At 30.3% G+C, this 25470-nt stretch overlaps 22 protein-coding genes across 22 annotated transcripts; 8 read left to right on the top strand and 14 right to left on the bottom strand. All coding sequences in view use genetic code 6, as the record gives it.

The window, feature by feature from the left end:
* Nucleotides 1-753: 753 nt before the first annotated feature.
* SS50377_24776 (uncharacterized protein) lies at nucleotides 754-1356 on the bottom strand (the record flags this gene model as incomplete). The annotated part of the gene is made up of 1 exon (XM_067908617.1): nucleotides 754-1356. The coding sequence occupies one exon, from the start codon at nucleotides 1354-1356 to the stop codon at nucleotides 754-756; it is 603 nt and encodes a 200-aa protein (XP_067763438.1).
* Nucleotides 1357-1517: 161 nt separating this feature from the next.
* On the top strand, nucleotides 1518-2483 carry SS50377_24775 (Kinase, CMGC CDK; the record flags this gene model as incomplete). Its single annotated transcript, XM_067908616.1, has 1 exon — nucleotides 1518-2483. The coding sequence occupies one exon, from the start codon at nucleotides 1518-1520 to the stop codon at nucleotides 2481-2483; it is 966 nt and encodes a 321-aa protein (XP_067763437.1).
* A 79-nt stretch (nucleotides 2484-2562) lies between these two features.
* SS50377_24774 (RNA 3'-terminal phosphate cyclase-like protein) lies at nucleotides 2563-3588 on the bottom strand (the record flags this gene model as incomplete). The annotated part of the gene is made up of 1 exon (XM_067908615.1): nucleotides 2563-3588. One exon carries the CDS (start codon nucleotides 3586-3588, stop codon nucleotides 2563-2565), a length of 1026 nt encoding a protein of 341 aa, XP_067763436.1.
* Nucleotides 3589-3638: 50 nt separating this feature from the next.
* SS50377_24773 (uncharacterized protein) lies at nucleotides 3639-4703 on the bottom strand (the record flags this gene model as incomplete). The annotated part of the gene is made up of 1 exon (XM_067908614.1): nucleotides 3639-4703. The coding sequence occupies one exon, from the start codon at nucleotides 4701-4703 to the stop codon at nucleotides 3639-3641; it is 1065 nt and encodes a 354-aa protein (XP_067763435.1).
* Nucleotides 4704-5220: 517 nt separating this feature from the next.
* On the bottom strand, nucleotides 5221-6984 carry SS50377_24772 (uncharacterized protein; the record flags this gene model as incomplete). The annotated part of the gene is made up of 1 exon (XM_067908613.1): nucleotides 5221-6984. The coding sequence occupies one exon, from the start codon at nucleotides 6982-6984 to the stop codon at nucleotides 5221-5223; it is 1764 nt and encodes a 587-aa protein (XP_067763434.1).
* Nucleotides 6985-7023: 39 nt separating this feature from the next.
* Nucleotides 7024-8283, bottom strand: SS50377_24771 (DEAD/DEAH box family ATP-dependent RNA helicase; the record flags this gene model as incomplete). Its single annotated transcript, XM_067908612.1, has 1 exon — nucleotides 7024-8283. One exon carries the CDS (start codon nucleotides 8281-8283, stop codon nucleotides 7024-7026), a length of 1260 nt encoding a protein of 419 aa, XP_067763433.1.
* A 316-nt stretch (nucleotides 8284-8599) lies between these two features.
* On the top strand, nucleotides 8600-8965 carry SS50377_24770 (uncharacterized protein; the record flags this gene model as incomplete). Its single annotated transcript, XM_067908611.1, has 1 exon — nucleotides 8600-8965. The coding sequence occupies one exon, from the start codon at nucleotides 8600-8602 to the stop codon at nucleotides 8963-8965; it is 366 nt and encodes a 121-aa protein (XP_067763432.1).
* Nucleotides 8966-9101: 136 nt separating this feature from the next.
* SS50377_24769 (uncharacterized protein) lies at nucleotides 9102-9548 on the top strand (the record flags this gene model as incomplete). Its single annotated transcript, XM_067908610.1, has 1 exon — nucleotides 9102-9548. The coding sequence occupies one exon, from the start codon at nucleotides 9102-9104 to the stop codon at nucleotides 9546-9548; it is 447 nt and encodes a 148-aa protein (XP_067763431.1).
* A 19-nt stretch (nucleotides 9549-9567) lies between these two features.
* On the bottom strand, nucleotides 9568-10194 carry SS50377_24768 (uncharacterized protein; the record flags this gene model as incomplete). The annotated part of the gene is made up of 1 exon (XM_067908609.1): nucleotides 9568-10194. One exon carries the CDS (start codon nucleotides 10192-10194, stop codon nucleotides 9568-9570), a length of 627 nt encoding a protein of 208 aa, XP_067763430.1.
* A 40-nt stretch (nucleotides 10195-10234) lies between these two features.
* Nucleotides 10235-10540, bottom strand: SS50377_24767 (uncharacterized protein; the record flags this gene model as incomplete). Its single annotated transcript, XM_067908608.1, has 1 exon — nucleotides 10235-10540. One exon carries the CDS (start codon nucleotides 10538-10540, stop codon nucleotides 10235-10237), a length of 306 nt encoding a protein of 101 aa, XP_067763429.1.
* Nucleotides 10541-10655: 115 nt separating this feature from the next.
* On the top strand, nucleotides 10656-11762 carry SS50377_24766 (WD domain, G-beta repeat-containing protein; the record flags this gene model as incomplete). Its single annotated transcript, XM_067908607.1, has 1 exon — nucleotides 10656-11762. The coding sequence occupies one exon, from the start codon at nucleotides 10656-10658 to the stop codon at nucleotides 11760-11762; it is 1107 nt and encodes a 368-aa protein (XP_067763428.1).
* A 225-nt stretch (nucleotides 11763-11987) lies between these two features.
* On the bottom strand, nucleotides 11988-12443 carry SS50377_24765 (uncharacterized protein; the record flags this gene model as incomplete). Its single annotated transcript, XM_067908606.1, has 1 exon — nucleotides 11988-12443. One exon carries the CDS (start codon nucleotides 12441-12443, stop codon nucleotides 11988-11990), a length of 456 nt encoding a protein of 151 aa, XP_067763427.1.
* Nucleotides 12444-12625: 182 nt separating this feature from the next.
* SS50377_24764 (Kinase, STE STE11) lies at nucleotides 12626-15010 on the top strand (the record flags this gene model as incomplete). Its single annotated transcript, XM_067908605.1, has 1 exon — nucleotides 12626-15010. One exon carries the CDS (start codon nucleotides 12626-12628, stop codon nucleotides 15008-15010), a length of 2385 nt encoding a protein of 794 aa, XP_067763426.1.
* A 47-nt stretch (nucleotides 15011-15057) lies between these two features.
* SS50377_24763 (Lipase class 3 family protein) lies at nucleotides 15058-16401 on the bottom strand (the record flags this gene model as incomplete). The annotated part of the gene is made up of 1 exon (XM_067908604.1): nucleotides 15058-16401. The coding sequence occupies one exon, from the start codon at nucleotides 16399-16401 to the stop codon at nucleotides 15058-15060; it is 1344 nt and encodes a 447-aa protein (XP_067763425.1).
* A 626-nt stretch (nucleotides 16402-17027) lies between these two features.
* On the top strand, nucleotides 17028-17420 carry SS50377_24762 (uncharacterized protein; the record flags this gene model as incomplete). Its single annotated transcript, XM_067908603.1, has 1 exon — nucleotides 17028-17420. One exon carries the CDS (start codon nucleotides 17028-17030, stop codon nucleotides 17418-17420), a length of 393 nt encoding a protein of 130 aa, XP_067763424.1.
* A 158-nt stretch (nucleotides 17421-17578) lies between these two features.
* On the top strand, nucleotides 17579-18346 carry SS50377_24761 (uncharacterized protein; the record flags this gene model as incomplete). Its single annotated transcript, XM_067908602.1, has 1 exon — nucleotides 17579-18346. One exon carries the CDS (start codon nucleotides 17579-17581, stop codon nucleotides 18344-18346), a length of 768 nt encoding a protein of 255 aa, XP_067763423.1.
* Nucleotides 18347-18787: 441 nt separating this feature from the next.
* SS50377_24760 (uncharacterized protein) lies at nucleotides 18788-19162 on the bottom strand (the record flags this gene model as incomplete). The annotated part of the gene is made up of 1 exon (XM_067908601.1): nucleotides 18788-19162. The coding sequence occupies one exon, from the start codon at nucleotides 19160-19162 to the stop codon at nucleotides 18788-18790; it is 375 nt and encodes a 124-aa protein (XP_067763422.1).
* Nucleotides 19163-19644: 482 nt separating this feature from the next.
* SS50377_24759 (uncharacterized protein) lies at nucleotides 19645-19929 on the bottom strand (the record flags this gene model as incomplete). Its single annotated transcript, XM_067908600.1, has 1 exon — nucleotides 19645-19929. One exon carries the CDS (start codon nucleotides 19927-19929, stop codon nucleotides 19645-19647), a length of 285 nt encoding a protein of 94 aa, XP_067763421.1.
* A 236-nt stretch (nucleotides 19930-20165) lies between these two features.
* On the bottom strand, nucleotides 20166-20849 carry SS50377_24758 (uncharacterized protein; the record flags this gene model as incomplete). Its single annotated transcript, XM_067908599.1, has 1 exon — nucleotides 20166-20849. The coding sequence occupies one exon, from the start codon at nucleotides 20847-20849 to the stop codon at nucleotides 20166-20168; it is 684 nt and encodes a 227-aa protein (XP_067763420.1).
* Nucleotides 20850-20885: 36 nt separating this feature from the next.
* SS50377_24757 (Myb-like DNA-binding domain-containing protein) lies at nucleotides 20886-21656 on the bottom strand (the record flags this gene model as incomplete). Its single annotated transcript, XM_067908598.1, has 1 exon — nucleotides 20886-21656. The coding sequence occupies one exon, from the start codon at nucleotides 21654-21656 to the stop codon at nucleotides 20886-20888; it is 771 nt and encodes a 256-aa protein (XP_067763419.1).
* A 798-nt stretch (nucleotides 21657-22454) lies between these two features.
* SS50377_24756 (uncharacterized protein) lies at nucleotides 22455-22901 on the bottom strand (the record flags this gene model as incomplete). The annotated part of the gene is made up of 1 exon (XM_067908597.1): nucleotides 22455-22901. One exon carries the CDS (start codon nucleotides 22899-22901, stop codon nucleotides 22455-22457), a length of 447 nt encoding a protein of 148 aa, XP_067763418.1.
* Nucleotides 22902-23148: 247 nt separating this feature from the next.
* On the top strand, nucleotides 23149-25173 carry SS50377_24755 (SNF2 family N-terminal and Helicase conserved C-terminal domain-containing protein; the record flags this gene model as incomplete). Its single annotated transcript, XM_067908596.1, has 1 exon — nucleotides 23149-25173. One exon carries the CDS (start codon nucleotides 23149-23151, stop codon nucleotides 25171-25173), a length of 2025 nt encoding a protein of 674 aa, XP_067763417.1.
* Nucleotides 25174-25470: the final 297 nt, after the last annotated feature.

Below are 25470 nucleotides of genomic sequence, written 5' to 3'. Positions count from 1 at the left end.
ATATTAAAATTATAATGTATATTATCGTATATGGAAAATTTTATTTTTTAATATATTAGATAATAATTATCTATAATTTTATATATTCATTGACGTCAATTTACACATATTAATAATAATATAATTATTGATAAAACTAAAAACATAACATATTTAAATATGTTAATATATTTATATTTTATATATTTATTTATAACTTTTATAATAATTAAGATATAATAATATGATATTTTGGAAATATGTAAAATATTTAATCAATTGATTGGGTTTAAATATATGAAGAGTACTTAAAAATTATTTTAGTTTCCTAATATTATCTTATGAGATTCCTTATAGATATTAAATAAATGTATACCATTTCTACTAAATTTATTTTTTCTAGTTAAAAGAGTAGTTTATAGCAAAATTATATTTATATATTAAAAATTACCATATATAGTAATTATTTTAATACATTACAATTTTGATGTTATTTGCAATATTATAGTAAGTAACTAGACTAATTATGATAAAATTAATTATTATAATGCATGAAAATAGCTTATAATAAGCAAGAAATTTATGAAAAATTGCTATTAGATAATAGTCATTCTTTAAGTTTATGTATTAAATAAAAGAGTCACATCCACTAACGATGAGATGACTATTTGTATGGTATGATATGATAAAACTGTAATATTGTTGTAAAAATAAGTCTCAAAAGCAGTTGTTTAATACTACCTTTACACAGAACTTAAGTATTAATAGTTTTTGTCAAACATATCTTAAGATTTTTTCTTCAAAAATACTAATTTTACTTTCAATTGTACGGACTAATCCTCTTTCAAACTCATTTCTACGTTCGGCTATAGCTTATTCAACCAATGCATCTCGTAACATCATAATACCATTCCTATTAACCTCATCCCTTTCACGTTCTTTTTCTTCGACTATATGAATTCCTGCTATTTCAGCTTCAATAGCACCTCTCACATTACCAAAGTGTACATTTTTACGTTTTATTTCTATACGGGTGATACCTTCAAAATCATCGACTCCTCCATTATCTACAACATCTGAATGTTTGTTTATACGCCGACAATAAATAACTAGAAAGATATCAGCTGATACAATAGCTAAAAATACAAAAATAGCAGTAGAAATAGCAAATATTTTTCCTGAATCTAGAAAAATACAGAATGCATTAAAAGTAATATCTTAAACTTATATTTATTAAATTTTACAGAATGAAGGAAAACCACATGACTACTTACACAAACTGATATCATTGAACACTAAACAAGTATTTTCCTTTGAACATAATGTATCTTCACAGGATAAATCACCGCATATCCTTGAAAAAACTAATAATAGCATTTTACTAATTATTAGCGTTAAAATTATATATATTATTATAATATTATTTTGGTATACGACTCATAATATATCATTATTATACAAGTAAAATATTTAATTATTCATAATATTAATTTCATAATTTCATATATTATTGACATTTAATTTTCATCATTTAAAAAATGCAATCCGAAAAATACTGTTATACTGATTTATAGTAAATTGCAAATGGAGCGTTTGGTATTGTCTCTCGTGCAGTCTAGCGCGATATTTTGAACCAGAAGCCAATCCAGACAGTTGCTATCAAGCAAGTTTCCTACAAAGAGCAGACGGACAGAAACCCCATTGGCGCAGACCCCGACCTCGAAATCTAATAAATGCAGAACTGCACGAACCAAAATGTCATTAGACTTCTTGACTCCTTTGCTGACGAGAATTATACTTATATCATCATGCAGTACCACCCAGTTTCTCTCCAAAACATTATGTTCCCGCAGCTGCCTCTCAGAGTCGTCCAAACGATAATGCACTAGGTTTTTTGCGGAATTAACGCCATCAACAGCAGGCACACCGCCCACCGAGACATCAAGCCCTCGAACATTATGATTTCACGCACAGGGGTCCTCCAAATCGCTGATTTCGGCCAGGCAACCTCCGATTTCGAGCAGACCAACAACTGTGGCACGAGGATTTACCGTGCGCCAGAGTCTCTGCTGTCGGCAAAATTCAACGAAAAAGTAGACGTTTTTTCTGCCGGCCTCATCGTTTTTGAGCTTGTCGCCGGCCGGCCGCTCTTTACGGCGAGCTCCGAAATTGAGCTCATTACGCAGCAAAATGCAATTCTGGGCCCGTTTGAGGGCGTTTTGGCGCTGGAGCAGTCGGCCGATTGGCCCAAAATTCTGCTCGAAAGTGGCTGGGAAAAGGGCGAGAAACTTCGCGAAATCCTGCAAAATGTGAGCGATGACAGCGATTTCAAAGAGCTTATTTTGGGTTGTTTAGACTGCGATTCTGAGACGCGCTGGACGGCCGAAATGTGCATGGATTCGAATTTCTGCGCAAAACGGGGTCAGGGGAGTCTAATTTAGAGGTTTTTGTACTACTAGGACGCGAATAGTGTAAATGGGAGGATATTAGGGGGTGTCGACTGAGAATTTTTTGAATGCTTTAGGGGTTCATGACCTGGAAAAGTTATGAATATTATGGTAAGCAAAATATAAATACAAAAAATCAGAATCCTCTTTTCGTAACATTAACCATACCACTACCTCTGACCACAATTTCCACACCTTTAACAACAATTCCATTTTCACCTAGAATTTCATAGTTTTCTACCTAGAAAATGACTCCTAAAATTTCGAATACAGTTCTCATTAGCTCAATACTGAGATCACATAAATCTTAAAATCTGACAACACTGACAAGGCCCTCAGACATGGCGAGTGCCATTAAAATTACGGCTTATGCATTTGCATCTATAGCACCATTTCCTTCAATTTCTCGCAGTAAAAGTTGTGCAGCTATTTTACCTATATCTTCAGGCTCTAAGTTACTTTCAAAGAAAAACTCTCCACCTACACGACCGCCATTTTCCATTTCTGCAAATAGAAATAAGCCTAGTGATTAGCTTTAACTTTTAGATAGAAATTAAGCTACTGAAACATCAGAAGTAAAAGGCAATAAAATTTATTTAGATGAGGTAATTACCCGATTGGAAAGTTATTTTGGGACATTTTAATAGACGGCGGTTCCCTGAATAGATTTAACTGGTGATATTTAGGTGAATGCAACAGTATTAAATTTTTGAACTGTTTTAAAAATTAACTTAGTTGAATTTTATCCTATTTTAATATCAACAAAATCTTCTCCATTGTTGAAATATTTCAAATGATGAGCGAGCACTTCTTTAATATAGAAAATTGAGCTAACCTAGTTCGAAATGATCTCTCCTGTTAATTCAATTTCAGATGAAAATTTACAAAATGGACAAAGCAATAATAAATATTCAGCGATAAATGCTATATTGTCAACATTAAACTTGTATGTACCTCCTTATGGCATTCCAGGAATAAAATCTATATAGTGAGCATTGTTCTATAACTTCGAAGTTGAATTAGAAGTCAGAGCAGAAACAATGTTAAGGAACTATTATTCTTGAATAGAAAATTAAGTTGATGATTTAATTGATACGGGCTTAGATGATAAAGCTGAAAGGACTAGTATAGGGCGAATATCAGATGGATCAACAAAGTTCATTATGAAGTGGTTTGAGGAAAGGCATATATTATTATATGGAAATAAAAAACTCATTTTAAAGCTTTTGCTTGATGAAAAATTGTTACAGGATCATATTGAACAACATGAATCTACTTTGATTGTAAAAATCTCATATAGTCCTCTCTTAAATCTAATTCTTGTAAGCCTTTTGAAAACCGTTCTAAATTAGAATTATGAATATAATTTTTGATTCTGGTTATCACCTATTACAATTTTAAATACAATTCATAAATAGTATTATCTTTAGTTATATTTTCCAATTCATCAATTGATTATTAAAATCGTTTAATAGGATAAAGAAATTATAACTTTTTCAATGTAGCTAATGCCTATATCGTCTATTATTCAAATGTATAATTTTCTGAAAGCACCAATGCTAGAATCTATTTCACATCTTAAAAATTAGTGTAATCTACATTTTTATGTCTTTCTTTTAATTCATTGAAAAACGAAGTTGTTTCATCTATTGTATAGGATTAAACAGTTTCTAATACTTAAATAGTTGATTCCCTATTTTCAAATATGTAATTTTGACTTTCAGAACTTGCAAAACCAACAAAAATAGTACTTCCTTAGTCTGCTATGCATGAAAAACAATGTGCTTAATAAAATTACTATACAGTACCTGCTGGTCCTTATAATGTGGTTATTTTATTATTATTTGTTGACATGATAATTAAACGGCCTGGAACTGTTGAATATTTAACTTTTCTAATGAAGTTATCATGTAAAAATTATAGATATTTTCGTTAAGATAATAAAAGAGAGAATCTTTTAATATTTTAAAAAGTATTCTTAACAAATATTTCATATTACGATATAATTTGTTTAGCTTACCATGAGTATTAAATAGATTATTAAGCTGTGATATTAGGCTACTCAAATTCTGCTTTATATATATTTTCAAAATGAAATTTATCTATAATGTAACCAGATTTAGGATATTCATTAATAATATGAGTCATGTTATATTTTTTAGAATCTCTAACGTTCTCCAGTAATTTTTTAGATTTGTCTAAGTAATGTACTACTGTCTCTAGACTAATAATATCAGGGAATTTTTAAATAAGAGCATCTGATTCGACGTTTTTCATTTGTTATAATAAAACTTTATTATACAGATATAAATATATAGTTTAATAAATATATTTTGATAAATTATATTATTAATATATCAAGGTAGCTCTTAAAATATATACATTTAATATTATTAATATGCATTCTCAATAAAATTGCCGACGGTATAAAATATTATCTTAAAAATATTTTTTAATTTTAGTCAATAAGTATTTTATATAAAATTACTAGTATAAATATTATTACAAAAATCTAAATTCTTTTATTTATATCGAGATTATGTATAGAAATTAAGAGAACACCCAAGATAGTTTAAATATTAGCTAGATTATTCGGGACTTCATCCTCCATACATACATTATAGTAAGTTTTACTTAGTATCATTAATTTGGTTAATAGTTGATTACAATTTAACATTATTATTAATATTCCTCAATTCTAATAAATTTTTCTTTATACTACTAGTTATAAGAAAGATTACTAGTGTTATAATTTTAACCGAATAACATCAAGGATTTAAGTGATAAATTAAATTCAGATTTATTCGTCTAAAATATCCTGAACAATAGTTCTAATACCAGTAACCTAAAGACCAACTTGCATTAATTAAAATGCTGATTTAACTGCTTAAAATTTTTCACCACTAAGTCCAATTTCTTTAAGTCTAGGAAACTCTTAAACAATTTTTGTTATTTTGTAAATAGGGCCACTATATTTTATGTATTGAATATGAGAATTTTGAGCCTTAGCAAACTAGCAGATTTTAATTAATACCTCAATGGGCTATATATGTTCAGAGTGGATAAATTCATAATATTAAGCTAATCTTATCAAAATCTAGGCATTTAATTCGGATGAAATAAAAGAAACTTAATCTTATTAAACTGAAACAGTTTTTCTGAAGGCTAATAGGTTTTACATCATTCCTTCATCAAAAAATTAACGCAAAAAAGCATTAAATTCAAGAGATTGTAAATAAAGTTTTTATGAAAAAGAATGAGTGATGAAATTTAATAATGTCGTTCGTAATGGTAGCAATGAAGATAATTATGGTAGCAAACTGTTATCATTATTCAGATAATACGATATTTCCTCGTATTCTAAAGGAATTTCTGCGGATTTTTTAAAATATTTATTATCTGGTTAATATATAAAATTATTTCTAATATGTTCTTATATAACTTTCGAAAGTTACATATTGTTAAGAGATAGAATAAGATCAGTCTCATATAATAAGTTTTCAAATTCTGATTGATCCATTTTAATTTTAGCTAAAAATTCTTCCAAGTCAGTAAATTCAGGAAGATGGCATTTCTCAGCTTCTACTACTATAATTTCTTCATCTAATACAATAGTAGGAAGAGAAGGAAGAATAGGTTATATATCTATTTCATTGTCTTTTGGCTCATTTTCAGAAATATCAGCATCATGGTGATCTTCACTAAGGCTTAAATCCTCAAAATCTATAACTTCTGGATCATAATTAGTATTTACCATCTCAATATCTTCTGGATGTATCTTTTATGTTTCTTTTTAATTTATATTTTTTAATGGTGGGACAATTACGGTTGGTTGTACTTATATTTACTATTCACTTTATTCAGCTGCTTTTATACAAGCCAAATGGAACCCATAGTAATCTGCGAGAATAAATTTTGAAGGATCATTAGTAAAAATGTCTGATATTTGCTGTACATCTAATTAATATTTTTTACTTAATATAATTAATAAATCTTTTTAGTAAACAATATTTTCCTCTTAACATCTTTTTATTAGAATGTCATCGTTACTTTTATTGGCTCTAAACTTAATCATAAGTTTTATTAATAGTGCATACCTTCTTGTCACAATTCTTTCATTAGTTATTGATTCTGGAAGACTTCCTACCGCACTAACCTCTTCATAAAATTATTTAGAAGAGATGAATGGCTACTAAAAGGACGCTTTATGTATCAGCTTAACACACATAACTAAAATCTATTATCTGATAGGCCTAGCTGACTCGAGGAATGACGCAAGTATTCTAGCCCCTTTATTCATTAATACATCCACACTTAGTGTCTTTCGAGTAATAGTCTAAAATATTTCAATCCACTACTGCTTTTCATCTTCGAATACTTAAAATTCTGGTAAATAAATTTCTTTGTTGATATCAAACTACTCTAACAGCAAAGTATGTAACTACTCCTAACAACAAAATGTTTAAATAACCTCATTTAATAGGTTCAAGTAGTACAGTAACTCTTTAGGTTAACTGATATCCTACTCCTTCAACAAAAATGAAGTAAGATCCTCCATATTAAATCAAACAAGTTACAGTTTATTAAAATATAATAATCAATTATCATTCAGTAATTCCTCAAATTCCAACTATTCATCAGGCTCTTCTGGAGCTCTTTTTAACACAACCTGACCTAAATTTTTACTAAAGAACGTCAGTTAATCCCCTATAACATCCTAATCAAGACGCTCTCCTTCAACACCTTCAAATTTCTCTAAATTTTCTTCCTGGACACAAAAAATACGAATTCCACCAGATTCCCCTCTTCCAGCTCGTCCACACGAGTGCTAAGCATCATCCACAGTTTACACAAACGAAATAGCACACTAAAATCCCAAATCTACGCCACGAACATTTTCACTTAAACACATTATTATACATTTTTATGGTATATTTTCAGGCATTTTGCTCCTAATAACGGCATTGTCAAAGTTAAAATCCATACCTTTAATGATACAAATTACAGCAAATTTCAAGCGTTGAGTTTTCGTGAACGAAACTATTCGCGCAAACGCCGTTTTGAGAGTAAGCAAATCGTCGAAAATGACAATACCAGGCAAAGGAATGGAATTTCTAATTAAAATTGAAATCATGAAGTCTGCATCTACAGTCGAAACCAGCTGTCTGCAAGTGGACTTATCATTAATTATTTGTATTCCAGGTGCCGCGCGTGTGGCGTTTAAAAGTGGGAACTTGGAAAGAAGACTGGCAGAACAGAAAATTAAGCGCGGGACGCACTTTTTAGTCATTAAATCGAGGGGTGTTTGGGGGCGGATTTGGAGGTTTTTGCAGATTGTAATTATTATGTGATTTTAGAGAATTTCATCTGCTTCATCAAAAATCAACGTTTTAGGGAATATTAATGTAGAATTTGGTGACTGCGATTCGTTTTTATGCTTTAAGTATGAGAATAAGAAGTTTCTAGGTGTCGAAATTAAGAAGTGTGGATTTTTTGGGAGAAGATTCATAAAAAGTAGTGATAATGGAGAGTTAAGGTCCGAGAGCTGCTCATTTACATGTACAGTGGCTGACGTTTTCTATGTGAGCTTTTTGATATATTTTGCGTGTTAAATAGATAATTCAGGGGTTGGTGCCAAAATAATAGTAAATGGATTTTAATTTAATTATTGTAAAGCTGGGAGAACACAAGCGAGTGTTTTTCCTGACCCACAAGGAGATTGGATTAATATATTATGATTAGACCCTTAAATTATATTCACAACTTGATCTTATATAGGCAAAAATGTGTTATACTTAAGTTATTTTAGATTTTCCTTGATCTGGTCTGGTAAAATAATAGTTTCGAAAAGAGACATTTTAGGAATGAAAATATATTATAATATGGGATAATATATTAATAAATTTGACATAATTAAATAATAACAATTTCAATAGATGCTTAGTTTGTGGCAAGGAGGTTCGTGATTATGTTATGTTTAGTTTTAGTGAATTCCATAAGTCAGCATAGTTTCATCGAATTAGTGAAGAAATAGCTTATTAAATGTAGTTAAAATTAGAATTAGAATATAAATAATAGCAGATTAATATGAACATGAACAAAATATTGTAGTAATTAATATAACGTTAATTATATATATTATATAATATGAATAATTTAGTAGAAAAATAAAAATGAATTAAGCCAATATGAGCATTCTAATCCCTTAATTAGAGTAATTACCTGATATCATTGAATCTACTTCTACTAAAATGGAGTATGCTTTATAAGACTTTCAGGAAACAAAAGAATTTTAACTATTTTACAAATCATAAATTCTATTTTGCATGGGTTTACTAATCTATATATCAACAGTAGCGTTGAAATATTCTATTAAATTTGATATTTTAATGCAATTTACAGTTCAGATGTCATTATTTGCGTTTATTGCTTTAATTATTATCTCTGGAATTATAATAACTTTAGATTTTATTTCAACATATTTTCATCTTCGTATTGATGTAAAATAAATCGTTAAAATAATTCTAGGAATTAAGTGATATAGTTAAAGTGTAATTTTATATTTTTACAATTTTAAAATGATGTACTAATAAAAAACATACTATAAATATTAAGCTATAGAAATTTCTATTTTTATTCATTAATATAACATTATAATATTTAATAGTAGTTAAAATGCTATCAGATGACTGCACGAAGCTGTGCATGAAAACGTGCGTGATCGTGAACGACTAGTCAGTCTGCCCGGGGAACCTTACCTGGACCACCCTGGTCTACATCATCGCCGGCGGCGTGATGGCAGTGTGTCTTCCGCTCGTTGTGTACAACATCTACTGCTCCATGAAGCACCGTGCTGGCTACGTCCGGCTGCAGACCAGCGGGCCCTTCTTCAGGTACGTCACCATGGACGAGATCGAGCGCCTGCGCGGCGAGAACGTGCCTCTGGTGCAGAGCCAGCGGCCCGCGCCCAGGAGCGCCGCAAGCACGTCCAGCGATCCCGAGGTGCCGCAGGAGACTAGAGCGGTGCAGAAGGAGCCCGTCTCCCTCAAGTCGCTCCAGAAGCACAAGGCGCCCACGTCCAGGTTCGCGTTCCAGCCCACCTCGCCCGCGAATAATGAGTGAGTTCTGCACTTCACGCCCCTCAGCGCAGCCCGAAGTCGCGCATGAACACGTCCTTGAAGTGCTGGCGCCGGAAGCAGCCGACGAGCTGGAACCACTGCGCGTCGAAGTCCGCCAGGTTCGCGCGGAACAGGTGCACCAGCGCCAGCATCTGCAGCTGGTCCACGAAGAGCCGCAACAGCAGCACCAGGTCGTAGCAGGTGAGCCGCTCGCGACTGTCCAGGGCCTGGGCGAACTCCACGCGCGCCTGGTCGCTGAAGATCTCGTGTGCGAACGCCGCGTACAGGCGGTGCCGCAGAGATGGGTGGGGCTCTTCAATCGGCTCCTGCCGCTCCCCCGCAGGCTCTGGAGATTGATACAAATTTGTGTACTATACAACAGCAGCTTTTCCGTCATTTTCCACACTTATAGCAGGCCGTATTTCCTCCTTTGCGCAGTGGCCATTGCAGCCACAAGTGGGGCATGTTCTTATAGCATTTTTAGGTGGCTGTTGCGTTTTAACTGTCATCGCACTGGGCGAGTACCCTTCCGAATTTGGAGGATTTTGCGAGTATAGCCTTTCCCTGTACTTCGCGGCGTCGTTCATTGCCTGGTACGAGTCGAACAGCTGAATAGACGACTGGTTCGTGGGATTCGCGAAAGATCGCATTTTGGCGGATTTGGTATTCAATTAAATATTAAGACATAACTCAATCAAACTAAGAAACTAAGTGCTAACTGGCGGCGTTCATAACATTAATGTTCTGCTCACATATGGCCGCGCACGTTTCCATGCGCCGAATTCTGGTTTTCAGCTGTTCCAAAGTGGCTCGTATAAACGTGTTTTGCTCTTTAAAGTTTAGATAGGTCGAATCAGCCAACTTTTTGATAATGTTGTTTTGTAGTACAGATATCATTTTGATGTGAAACTTTTGTGGAATTATTTGCCTTTCAGAAGGACAAATTCTTAGTTATTTGCAAGTTTTAAGTGTTTTCCCGCTTGTGTTTTTGATCATTTAGCTTTAGTTTTATTAGACTATATATAATAATAATATTAATTGTTATCAGAAATATATGATTATTATATAATATAAAAGTAAGTTTTCAAATAAATTTATCCTTTCCTTAAATATGACTGCACTTGATCCATAAATATTATAGCTCTATTCAGCTCCTACTAATTATACTATATATGGTTCTTCTTGGATACCTCAATCTGCTCGTTTTCTTTCAGTTGGTATGGCACCTAAAGGCACAGGTTAAATCACAGTTTGGGGGTTTGATGATTAAAAACTAACAAAAATAACATAACATGAAAAATAATCAGCATTGAAATGTGTATCGTTTGGCGCTTCAATAACCCCTTAACGCCATTTCGCAACGGGGGATCATGATGGAAACTTATTTGTTTATGATGTTGAAAATCTGTCTAAGCCTGTTTTCTAATAAAAAGCTCATAATGCTATTGTGCATTGTGTTGATGGAATTGGTGGTAAGAATGTTTAATAGACTGGTGCACCAGAAATTGCTACTGGTGGTGCAGACGGGCTAGTAAAATTGTGGGATACTAGAATGAAAGATCCCGTTTTAGTTTTTGGCTCAGATGAGGACTCTTAGGTTAGAATTCGCGTTGACTAAGATAAAGTAATGAAAATCACACCAGAATGCTGGAGTGTTGCTTTAGGTGGGGCTACTAGCACCTCTGATAGATACTTGGCAACTGGATTTGATTCCGGAGATTTAAAGATGATAGATTTGCGAATGATGAAAGTTGCTTATGAACATCATTTTTCTAATGGAATTTGCAGTCTAGATTTTGATAGACAAGATACCAAGCTCAATAAATTATATATCGGCACATTAGAAGGTCACACATATACTATGGATTTAGCAGTTCTCAACGAAAATACACCTATTACTGATTTTAAACCTTGGGCAGACTCCAGTACCGTTTGGTAAGTTAAATCTAATCCATTTAATAGAGATACATTTTTAGCAACTGCCGGTAGCAAAATTGGTTTGTGTAAGTATAATTATCCTAAAGAAAGAGTTAGAAAAACTGATAAGGGGGAAGTTGGTGTAGGTGGAAATGTTAAGTTATGCGCAGAAGCCGTTGTTACAAGTTAGACAGTGCAAAGTATCAGCTGGAATAGAGAAAAATAAGGTTTAATTGGATGGGGTGCGATGGATTAGACAGTTAATATTGGGTTTATTAGCAATCTGAATGGACTAGATTGATGCATTTATTTATTATAAAGTTTATAATATTATTAGTCTAATATTAAACCAATATAATTTATTTAATTTAATAATAATATCAATATTATATTAAAATTATAATATTATATTTTCACTCCCTTTAGTGTGATGCAGTTAATCTTATCTAAGAATCATTACCATTAGCTTCACTAAATGGAGTTACAACTTTAGTAATTTGAAACTTAGCTAGCAAAATTAATAAACTCACTTGATCATTTTTTAAAGTCTTTCCACCCAGCTGGTGCTTAAATTAGGTTCTTATAAGATCTCTCTAATAATAAGCTTCCTCTCAGCCTCCTTTCTATCATTAATATAAATTAAAATACGTTATTCTTAAACTTAAAGAATATTAGTTTTGGTTGTTTAGATTGAGAGTTAGTCTAAAATCTATTTAGGAACAAAACAAAGACCTTTTCTAGTTAAAAAATAAAACGCAGAATATATTGCAGAATGGGATTCCATCATTTTATAGAAATGAGGATTGGCTGTAGAAATTAAATCTTTTTTTGGTTATTTGTATCTCAGTTATGTTAGCTTTGTCAATTATATCTACACTTGTTGTTAGAAGAGTCCTGATACATCTATAGGTTCCATATCAGTTATGCTTAGTAGAGAATCTTCAGAATAAACAGGTGGAGATAATGAATCGAAAGCCAACATTCCCAGAATAGGAAAGTTTATATCATATAATATTAAATATATAATAACATAATTTTTATTTTACCCATACTTGGACCTAACAAATTATCCTATAATTATTATTTAATATGTACTTAATTTTTTACAGTCTCACTATTTATATTAACATATTATATCGTGAAGGCCTTACTAATTATGTAAAAATGACAACTCGAAAAACAATTAACGGCAAATATATTATCTATGAAATTTTAGGATAAGGTGCATTTGGTACAGTTTATAAAGGGTTTAACCAGGAGACTGGGTAGACAGTAGCACTAAAATAAATAATATTGAAAGATAAAGATATCCCAGCATCTGAATTAAATGAAATAGCTTTATTATAACAACTGTAAGGTCATGAAAATATTTTATAATACTTAGATCATTTTGTTTTTGAAAATTCATTATATATTGCAACTGAATTTATCGAAACTGGTTCACTTTAGACTATTATTAAAAATTTTGGTGTCTTATCTGATGATTTTGCTCTAAAATGCATGCATCAGACATTAAGAGGTCTTTCTTTTCTCCACTCACACAATATACTCCATAGAGATATCAAAGCAGCCAATCTACTCATTGATAAGTCGGGAACAATAAAAATTGCAGATTTTGGTGTATCTGAGACGCTCCAATAAGCATAAGATCTTGAGAGCATGGCAGGAACTCCATATTGGATGGCGCGTGAAGTGATACTAATGGAGGCTTGCACAGATAAATCAGATATTTGGTCGCTCGGTGCGACCCTTCTTGAACTAATAACATCTGCGCCACCTTTCTTTGATTTTGCACCTCCAGCAGCTTGTTACAAAATTGCAACCACATAAATTCCATTTCCACCAGAAATCAGTGCTACTATTCGCTAATTTTTAGACCGCTGTTTTTTAGATTATTCTATCAGACCATCAGCTGATCAGCTTCTTACCGAATTTTTCAACGAGAAATAACTCGATGAAAAGATTATCTTAGATCCTTTTAGTGATGATGAAAATGATGGATTTAGTAGTGATGCAGAAGATAAAGACCCTTTTAAAACTTAGCTTCAACCTAATAACTTGATTTTTGAGAGCCTTTCACAGGGAAAGTTTACAGCAAAATACGAAATCACAGATGACTTACTGAAAGATATCATTAATAATGGAAAGTTTTATTAAATTTTACACTCGCTTAATAATTCAACTGATATTTCAATATTTAAATTCTTTGTTGAAATATTAGAATTTGCTGAAAAACGTCAAAAAATTGAACTTATTTTGAGAAAATTTATACATGCAGGAATTGGGTTAGTTCATTCTATGTTATGCTTAGTGAACCAACTAGCTTTATCAGATGAATTCATCTCACTAATTTACAAATTTTTAAATATTATACTAAACTATGAAAACATGTTTCCAGTCATTATTTTCGCATCATTTTGTCGATTTTTAAATCAAGTGTTCAATTTTTCTGAGGAAATTAAAATACTCATCATATAATTTATTTACTAGTTTTTCAGCTTTCATTAAACGTATTAGAAGAATTTAAATCGTTATTAAATTGCACAATATATAAATGACTCAGAAATTTGCAAAAATTTACTAGCTTATCTAATTATTATTTCGGCGAATCCCTAACAAAAAACATGTTCACACAAGTAGTAAAATGTGTCAATTTTGAACAAAAATTTAATTATTTAAAAGAAAATATTTATGATTTTTGATATCATTTCAACGTATCATTTAGATTTTTTGGAGATATCACCATTTTGTTTCCTACACTAGATATTCGTTAACTGTAAATTGAACTATTGTCGATTTTTCGTAAATGATATTTTAAGTGCAAATTTACGCCTAATATCACGAATTTATAGTAAAAATAACCAGATGGCAGAAAGCGATATGCTGATTTTGTTAAATTCAGCAAGAAACTGTAAGGAGGCCGAGGAACTCTGCTCTAAATTAGTTGTAGATCAACCTGGTCTTCTTCATTGCAATTTATAGTTTTTGGCTGTTTTTAGGGATGAATTAAAGGCGTGTAGTGTATTGGCGTAAATTTAACCTTAAGATAAACATTTTGATGAAATTATAGGACTGCTGAGCTAGATGATTGGTAGCATAGTTGTTGAAAATGTGAGCTAGCGGCCTATAGAGGTATTGAGATTGTTTTAATAATGTAGTTAGTTAGTATTAGGGAAGAAAATCGGGCCATAGTAAAGACTACTAAAAGATAAACTTTATGGGGAAAATACACTAGATATGCTTGCTTTATTGGGAGTTAATAAAAACGTTGGCGAAGCAGAGTTAAAAGAACTTGCAAAAGCTGTCTAAGCATCCAATGAGCTAGCTTGTACGATTATTAACGATTTCACACTGTTTTTAGGCATTTTAAGAGCCGCTGAGCAGAGTGGTAGTAAACTAGGGATATACCTAGAGATTATATATATAGTTACTAAAGAAGCAGGGAGAAAAGTTAGTCCTAATTATCTATTGGCGTAGCGATTAAATTAGTTATATAAAGGATGTGGAGAGGTGTTGTAAAGAAAAATAACTGAAATTTTAGCTGAGTGAGGAGTAATATTATTATATGAACTTTTGATATAATTTATATTATACACTCATTTGATGTTTGATATTTACTTTTTAATATTTTCAATATAATATTCTAATCGATGGTCTTTAAAATTCAAAAACGAGTCAACTTAAATAAAAACCCCATATCTAGTTATTGGGACAATATTGTTGTCTTTCAGCCAATAAATATCACCTGGAGTATAAAAATCATCATCGTATCCATAATTTTCTTCAACAAATTCAGAATATTATTCTGTCTAAAAACCAGGATATGCTTTCCTAATTTCATTAATATATTGATAAAGAATTCCAGCCCTAGATATGCAATCATTATTGTTAATATACGTTCGATTTGGCTGAGTGCTATTCAAAATAAATCCTTTACTAACAAATGGTGGAGTACCAAATCCAATACACTATGTTTTTAACTAAGGAAACCTCATTATAAACATTTACTGAAGTATAAATGACGCAGCTGCACCTTATGAATGACCAGTAAATATAACCTCATCAATATGTTTATTGGCAATTAAATATGGTGTTAATATCATTAATTAGTCATGAATAAATTATGATACCTATAAAAATCCTTGATGCACATAAACCTTTTAATCGTTTAATATCATTTATACAGGCTATGAATCTGCATCTGCAACAGTGTCTGCTAGATGCCAAGTACCACTAATGCATACGTACATTATTTTTTATTGTATAAATGCTTAAAATCTAGGTTTATATGCTTTTTCTAGAAAATTCTTCATGATAACATTTTGGTTTAAATCTTTTTAATAATAAACATCATAACACAGTTAGCAAAGGATTGCATCCAGTTTTAACTATTCTAATTATACAACATGGTAAGGTAGTTATTGCTACTTAAATTATGTTTAATCTATATCTAGCTAATTATTAGGCTTCTTTTTATTTATTTTTTGAACTTATTTAAACTATTTTAATGTAGAAATAAATTTCATCCAGTACTTATCAGGTTAAAAAGATTATGATAGTAAGCATTATCTTTAATAATTACTAGCTTATAATAATAAATGATGACTGAAACTAGTTTATTTTTATTTATCTGCATAATAACCAGAATCTTAATAAAGAGTTGCTAGTATTTCTCCAGTAAATACTAAAGGAAAGTAAGAAATAAGTCTCGCCAAGATCTATACTTGAGTATTAGTAAATTTTAGAAAAAAATAAGTGTGAATAATTAAATTTTTATCACCGCGTTGTGTAATATAATTTAGGACGAAACTAATAATTAAATCTTAATAATTTGGTTTGTTTATAATCTGTAAAAGTAACTCAATTTAGGAGGTAGTAAGTTGGCAGCTACGAATGATTGTTAAATAATGTTTTCTTGGATCCTTACATTAAATTTCCATTGCAAGTATAAATATACTTATATTAAAATATAAATATTAAATAAAACTTTAATATCAATTGACTAACTTCCATTAATTAAAGAATTGCTTTCACTAGTTTAGTTTCCAATAAATACATTCAGTATATGAGTAAATTAAATACTTACTAACATTATCCTTTTAAGAACTTCAAGTTAAGTTCTACAACTATTAATATTATATGGTCACCTATTATAAGCTTCTTTATGCTTGTTATTTTATTTTGTAGAAATTAACATATTGTATGTGAAATGAACATTGTCGATTAAAATAATCTTCATTAATAACATTTTGATAAAAATATGTAATATTGTTATTCAAATTAGTATAATAATCAATATTAACTTTGATTTGATATCGAGAGTTTAATAACAATTTTCTTTCAGTTATTTGAATACAATAATATGTTTTTATGATATTGGTCGTTAAATACCAAATACTATATACTATATTTTTAATTAAATATTAAAATATTCTGCTGTACTCAGTTGATACTAATAGTGTTTCTAATTTTAAAATTTGAGTATATATGAATATATTTTAGGATAGATAAATAAAAATTCTACGGTTTATTAAAATCAGTTTTTAATAAATTTATTATTATCATAATGTTCATAAGCTTGTAAATTAAAAATGCATAGATTATTAATTTCAACCTTCCCGTAACTGTCCTAAAAATACCGGCATTGTAAAACATTTTAGTGACATCGCTTCATATAAGACTTCAAAAAATAAAAATAGCAATTGAATCTATTAATCACGATAACCTCAACTTAGCAAATTTTACTGAAAGGTATAACATATCATATGAGAGTTTTGCAGATGAGTTTACACTTAAACAATGTAACCTGGAAGTATGCACATAAAAAATAAGCAGAAAAATAACAATGCTAAAAAATTTTTAAGTACAGTTAAATATCCTTTAGATCTACCATTAAAAATCAGAAACTAAGTTGGATGCTATGTTAGTTCATTCTTATAGTATTTTAAACTTTGATTGACTTATATTAGTATTATTTTATTGATTTTTATTTTGAGATTAATAAAATGAAATAACTTAATATAAATTAACAATATTATATATTATTAGCCCAATAAATCGCATACTTTTCATATGATTTTATTGATATATAATATATAATTATTATTACATCTTATAATGTTCGCAATTTGCCGTCAAGATAATTCATGGTTTTAGAAATGTGCGCAGGGTGAAATTGAATTTATTAAATCTCATGTTAAAAATATTAAAAGGAGAGATCCTAGATAAGCTGCAGATGGCGTATTTCCTAATTTCACAGGATTAATGTACGCTGCATATTATGGTTAACTAGAGGTGTTTAAATTTCTGTTTGAACACGAAATAAATTTAAATATAATTGAGTAAACTGTTATCCACTGTAAAAATGTTAATTTAAAATACGTGCTTGCATCTGATTCTTCGGTCACGTTCATTGCTATTGCTAGAGAATAACCTGAAATATTGTAGTTTATTTAAGATAAATAAGCACTTATTAACTCTACTAATACAATAGGTTAAAATGCTTCTCTTTTTGCCATATCAGTCAACTCTGAAGTCGGTTTTAACTGGGTGTTTGATAGTCAAATTTTCCCAAAGGAAATAATAGTATAGTCTGCAGATGGAATGAATGTATTAAGTAACTGTGGATATTTCGGAAGGTAGAAGTATATGGAGTAGATTTACAACATATTTTCTAACCCTGACAAGTTTGAAAACCTTGAACTAAGCAAAGAAATGATAGAAACTACTGCTTTAAGAATTAAGAGTTTGGTAAAGTAGGTTGATGAAGATGGTTAAACTGCAAAGGAGTTGGCTATTCAAGTTGTTGAGTATGAAAAATTTTCGACTTCAAAAGAAGAGAAACAAGCTGTTTTCGAGCTAATTGAAAAAATTGAAAATGAGTGATGATATCTTCTCAAATTCCTATTTGTTCATATATAATAATATTTTATAAATTTTTATACAGTAAGTCTGAAAAAGATTGTGTTTTCATTAACATATACTTATTTCAAAAATGTAAACTTAACGTTACTCACTGAATCAATATTATCAAGTAAAATTAAACTGATTTTTATTTTATAAAATAATAAATTTAAACTATATGGTTTAGTAAGATTTAATTTTTAACGATAGATTTCAATTAAAAACAAAAATTGACGTTTTGACCTAAAAATAGCAGTACCATGATATTTATATAGTAAAAATTACAACAAAATTAATAATTTTGGTTATCTTTTAAATTTAGCGTACTATGTATTCTAGTAAATTTTCAAAGTTTTGTTTAATAATTGTTAAAATCTATTATTATGAAAAACATTTGATATCTCATAACTATAAAATACTATATCACTTTTTTAATATTTACATTGATTCAATTAACATTTTATTTAACTATATTTATTCTTTTTTGTATATTGAAGTAATGTATTATAATTTTTTAAGATTTTTTCGTAGTTCTTTGTTTACATCTTTAACTTTATCCTTGAATTAATATATTCTACAGATTTATAGTTTATCTTCATCAAGAAATAATTGAGAAGAGATACTATAACTGTCATTAAAGGTCGGTATCAATAATTATTCAGTTTATATTGATTCCACTTGAACATTCTACAATTTCTATGTTTCAGTTAATACTCTTGCTGATTAATGTGCAGAAAATGGTTATATGCTCTATAATGCTAATCCAAGAGAAGATCCAAATTTCAGTTTGCTTCTCATTTTATGATTAATATATCTTAAATATAATATATAATCTAAGTAATTTATAATAAAAATGATTAAATATATGCAATTTAAAATTATATATAGTAATAAATAGTACCAATAAGTTGAGCATCTCAAACTGACAAATTAATGTAAATTATATAATTTGCTGGAATAACTTTTCAAGTTCAATATATTTATACTTTATATATTCTATCATACTTTTTAAAATATACTTGTCTTAAATATACGGTAATGTATATTTATTTAAAAACTTGTAGGTCTAGCTGTTATCCCATATTAACTTTTATAAGATTATTCTTGTTGTTTTATACTCATTAAGTTAGTTTAATTTGCTGATTCTAATGAATATTTTTACAATTTATGAATTGTATTTTCAAATTCTTTTACTCTTTGTAATACTTTATAACACATGTAGTATTTAAATATATCAATAATTCTTATTAAATAAGTGAGAAAAATATTATCATTTTAAATCAATCTAAAAGATTATTTTTCTTCATATAAAAATATTAATTCTTCAGCTGTTATAAAGTCATCTCTTTGAAGTATTTGCCTTAAATCTCCTATAAATTATATCCTAATTCTTAAACTGCAATAACCATATTTCGTTTTTACTTATCCGTCCACCCCCGTGGTCTCTATTACAATTTTGATGCTCGATTGATAATATTTGAACTATTTACTGTACTAATAACATTTAAATCAGTTATTTGGCTGTTTGCTAATAACTCAATTAGTTCTTAAATTCCTTCTGTCATTCTTCATATACCTACTAAATAATTGCATAGTAAACAGACTAATATATTGAGATATGAATGCAGAAATTTGATTAGAAAATCTATTCTACCAGAGAGTTATAATATAATATATTTCTGACAACTTAAAGTTTACTTTATATAAATATATTCAAGAAGTAGTCACACACTATTAAAATAAAATAAACATAGAGTTGTACATGTTTACAGTTACAGATTTAATTAGTATTATATTATATTCAAATATCACAACCAATTAATCTACCAACTTCCTTTTTGATTGATTAACTTATCTAAATACCCGTTGTAGCAAAAAATTAATCTGTCAATTATTACTCGCTTAATACATTTTTGAGTTCACTAATCTTCATTTTATTTCCTACCACAAGTTACCTTATTACTGTTTTAGCTAATTCTTTATCATTACTGATTGTAGGAATAGTTTATTATGATTATTATATATTTTATTAACTCGGCTATGTTTACATTGGTATTTATGTTATGTTTTAGATTTATTTAGACTACTGCAAATTAGTTTGTGAAAAAAATATAGATTTGCCTAATTATGCACTTTACTTCATTCTTGTATAATCATTTTCAGTCTTTTAAGGGATAAACTAAATTAACAAAGGCTATATTTTTATAAACTCGTTGCATAATAAACTAACTATATTACCTATAGATTATATAGCTTTTAACATAATAGGATATTAATTGACTAATTTCTAATGCCATTAAATCAAACTTTCTCGTTTTTAACCTTTAGCAATAGATAGTGCATACAATTGTCGAATTTCTTTTAAAAAATTAGTCAATTAGTTTATATATTACTAAGGCATTATACTAAAACATTAATCTAAGATTCCTAGAATAATATTGCTTTACTGTATCAAAGTAACATCCGAAATTTTAGAATTTTACATTTTTATAAAATAACTATTATATACAAATATCACTTTTCACTTTATTTAGAAATACAAACAGCAACAAGCGATTGCTAGTTCCCTTTAAGAAACACCAGTTTATTCACAAGCATAATGGCTAGTAAAAATAACAGGATCTTGGAGATCTTATAATTTGATATACATTTTAACTGCAGGTTTAGCTGTTTATAATATTTATATTTAAATTGGAGCAGATAGTGTTGAACTTATTTTGAGCGTAACTGTTGATTCACAAAAATATTCTTCGTTAATTTAATCTTATAATAGAATTGATCTAGTTTCTGGGGTGCAATTAAGTTCATATTCAATTCTCCATTCTTTTAGTTGTTGTATAAAAGTATTCAAAAAAGTTACTGGGAGCTTAATTATTTTTGATTAAGTGGATATTTAGATAGTACGTTTAAGTTTAATCTCATATTTTTGCAAATGAGATTAAATTTATCTTCGTGTCTTAGTTCCAACAAAGTCTAAAATGAGGTTAGTTTTAGTACCAAACTTTGCTAAACCAATGACAAAATTTTAGTGGTCAAGTGATGTCCATGTATCTCTTTGTTGGCGCTCTAAATTAAGGTCTTTAAGATCATTAATTAGTTGAGTTATATCTGATGTTGATTTTAAGTTATTATGAAGCTTAACAGAAGCTGGAAGTAATGGTTTGATTTCTTAAAAAAGATCAATGCATTCCTTCAAAATAGATATATTATCTGAAAGTAATGAAGAATTATCTTCATTTGGTAAATGTATTAATGAGAATGAATTGAATGATGTGAAATGGAAGAACGACATTTTAAACAAACTGAAGTTTAATAAATATAATATATTATATTATAAACTTACTTTTAACTTCACATTTTTCTCTATTGAAATATATTGTTGTAGATATTGTTTTTTATAAATAATTAATTAATTTTCTATAATATTGTTATTACTTATATTTAAATAATTAAAAAAACATGAAACTATATAATCTAGATATATTATGCTATCTGAAATTTATATAGGCAAAACCGTAGAGTTCAAATTTTATATATTTACTAAAAATTCAATATTATTGTTGTAATAACCATGATTTCTTTAAAAATTATTGATTTACTGAATAATCATTATGATAAATATGGGAAATAAAATTAAATATTATAAAGATTCTGAAACGAGCTAATATTATAAATTAATGCAAATTCATCGTAACTTGTAACAGCATAATATAAGAATGTCGCGTCACAAGCATATACCGTTCTTCAGAGCCTGAGGGGGAGCGGCAGGAGCCGATTGAAGAGCCCCACCTATCTCTGCGGCACCGCCTGTACGCGGCGTTCGCACACGAGATCTTCAGCGACCAGGCGCGCGTGGAGTTCGCCCAGGCCCTGGACAGTCGCGAGCGGCTCACCTGCTACGACCTGGTGCTGCTGTTGCGGCTCTTCGTGGACCAGCTGCAGATGCTGGCGCTGGTGCACCTGTTCCGCGCGAACCTGGCGGACTTCGACGCGCAGTGGTTCCAGCTCGTCGGCTGCTTCCGGCGCCAGCACTTCAAGGACGTGTTCATGCGCGACTTCGGGCTGCGCTGAGGGGCGTGAAGTGCAGAACTCACTCATTATTCGCGGGCGAGGTGGGCTGGAACGCGAACCTGGACGTGGGCGCCTTGTGCTTCTGGAGCGACTTGAGGGAGACGGGCTCCTTCTGCACCGCTCTGGTCTCCTGCGGCACCTCGGGGTCGCTGGACGTGCTTGCGGCGCTCCTGGGCGCGGGCCGCTGGCTCTGCACCAGAGGCACGTTCTCGCCGCGCAGGCGCTCGATCTCGTCCATGGTGACGTACCTGAAGAAGGGCCCGCTGGTCTGCAGCCGGACGTAGCCAGCACGGTGCTTCATGGAGCAGTAGATGTTGTACACAACGAGCGGAAGACACACTGCCATCACGCCGCCGGCGATGATGTAGACCAGGGTGGTCCAGGTAAGGTTCCCCGGGCAGACTGACTAGTCGTTCACGATCACGCACGTTTTCATGCACAGCTTCGTGCAGTCATCTGATAGCATTTTAAGATACTAAATTAATATTATATAAGTAGACATAAATTTAAGCAAAAAATATTTTTGCTTTATTAATTTATTGTAGGTTAAATATAGAAAGTTATATATAATTAATGTCTTAGATGCATTATGTTCAGTTATAAATTTCGATATATTGCAATGATTGATAATACAACCAATATCTATTAAGAATAATGAAGTATCAAAGTCTTAATTTTACTAAGTAGACCTCCCTATCTTTAAACCTAATAAAATGACTTTTTTTATAATTGGGATCTTGTTTCATAGCATAGCTACCATATCATTTATTTATTCAATACAAGATTATAGTTTAAATATGAATGCATATATAAATTATTTTTAATTTTTATATTACAGTATTAAAACACTATATTATTATTATACTATTTAGTTAGTTATACAAATAAAAATGAACAATAATACTAAAATCAGAATCAAAGAAAAGAAATACCATTCTATATAATAGCCTGATATATAGCCATAATTATCATTAGTGTAACGATAAAAAATTAGAATTTTACTTAAGCCTGCTCCATAAATATAGAGTCCTGATATTATTATTAAAAAGTATAAACAATTTTACAAGATTACATTTACATTCTCTACAACTATTATCGCATAATTTACATAGGTTGAAGGATTTCCATAACATTTTTATCTTCCAGTTTGTTTTTAATCTCTGGTAGATTAACGTGTGCCAGGATTCTAAATATAAGGTAATAACTCTATTTTTGAATACTAAATATAATTTTAAAACGCTCAAAAATTTAATTAACTACAACTTAAAACAACATTAGAGAATTAGTATGGTTTCTTTCAGATTTAGTATTAATTGGAACCTATATCTTTAATTCTTAGGGATATAGAATAATTTTAAAATAAAAATTAGTCCCCTCAAAGAACAACTTTGATTTTTGATTTTCCCCTTTTTCCACATCAACAATTAGGACTAGATCAGGCCAGGAAATTTGAAAAATTCGCATTTCTAGATTCTCCTGGACTTGGAAAATCACTACCGTCCTTAATCTTTTTATTAGATTTCTAAAAACCTATACTGATAATTGCACCATTTATAGTACATTAAAATTGGGTGAAAACAATAAAATAATTAGGGATCGATTTTGTAGAAATGAGCAAAAAGAAAACTGAAATAAATTCATTCTACGCTCTTCAAAAATAATAAAAATACTCATTAATGGATTATTCACAAATACATAAAACAAACAATTTTATACAGTTATTTAATAACTCAGCATTACAAAAAGTAATTTTACTACTCACTTTTACTGAGTTTCAAAAGATTATTAACGACGGCCTGAATTTGAAGCTTACTAGCCTTTTGATTGACGAATTTCATGAGTATAAAGATATTACCGCAAAACGCACTCAACTTTTAGTAAATTTTTGCAATTAGATTACTAATGTAGCGATTTTAACTGCAACACCAGCTCTGAACAATAGTACAGAGCTATACTCAATTTTACGTATTTTAGGGCTCAACGTTACAATGAAAGCCTTTTAAGACCGTTATGCAATAACTGAGAACACGAAAAAATACCAAAAAATTATTGCCCATAAAAACGTAAAAGAACTATCTTAGATTCTAAAAATCTTCTCAATCCGCCGATCGTATGATTTGCTGCCGATTCCAGCGGTAAAAAGAGTTAAATTTTAAATAATGATTCCAAAAACAAATCAACTTTCCACACCTTCTTGTCCAGCTCTCCTTCAACTTGCGTCAACGCTCCCGAAGTTACCGTTTTTTCTGAATTTTTACAAAAATTTTAATCACAAATCAGTTGTGTTTTTTAGCTCAATTTAAGTAGCGGATGCCCTTCAAAGCATATGCCCCAAAATTGATGGTAGAACTTCAATTTAAGAGCGGAAGACGCTAATTCGCTAGTTCTAAGACGATGAAATTTAGAAGATCGCACTCTCAATGGAATGCGCGAATCTGGGATTCGATTTGTCGAATTGTGGTATCTGCTTCTTCCTGCAGCTTTGCTGGACGGCGGCTGGAATCGTTTAGGCAGAGGGTCGGATCAGGCGCGTGAGCAGTAAATTTAGATAAATTTTAAGTGTTTTCGTCGATGGTGGAAGTGAAGTGGAAAATCAAATTCTAAATGTAATTCAGAAAAAAGGTGATCTTTTTGAGGCAATATACGGCGAAGAAAAAATAGAGCTTTCAGAAGTTTTTGGAGTCGAGAGCATCGAGACTTGGATAGGCTAAAATATGGTCAAAGTGGATGATATGTGATTATAAGGTGATAACGGTTGCGGATTTAAAGATTGCGGTTTTCACTCATATTGGCTATTTGTGGTTTTTACGTATAAGTTAGAGTATATAGTTTTATTTGCGTTTTAAAGTAGTATTTGGTGTTTTTTTAAGTAATGAAATTTTTGATTTTTAGTGGTTTATTGCGTATCTTAGATAATCATGAAATATATTTGATTTAACTTGTATAGGAGTTAAAATTTTCTATTTCTCATGTTTAATTATAATAATATGGGTAAATACAGACTTAGAATAATTTGTATATTGTTAATTATATAC

The sequence above is a fragment of the Spironucleus salmonicida genome, chromosome 5 (assembly GCF_000497125.1).
Source record: "Spironucleus salmonicida strain ATCC 50377 chromosome 5, whole genome shotgun sequence".
NCBI lineage: Eukaryota > Fornicata > Diplomonadida > Hexamitidae > Spironucleus > Spironucleus salmonicida.
The sequence above is the reverse complement of the archived record's forward strand: the minus strand, read 5'-3'. Positions and strand labels throughout refer to the sequence as shown.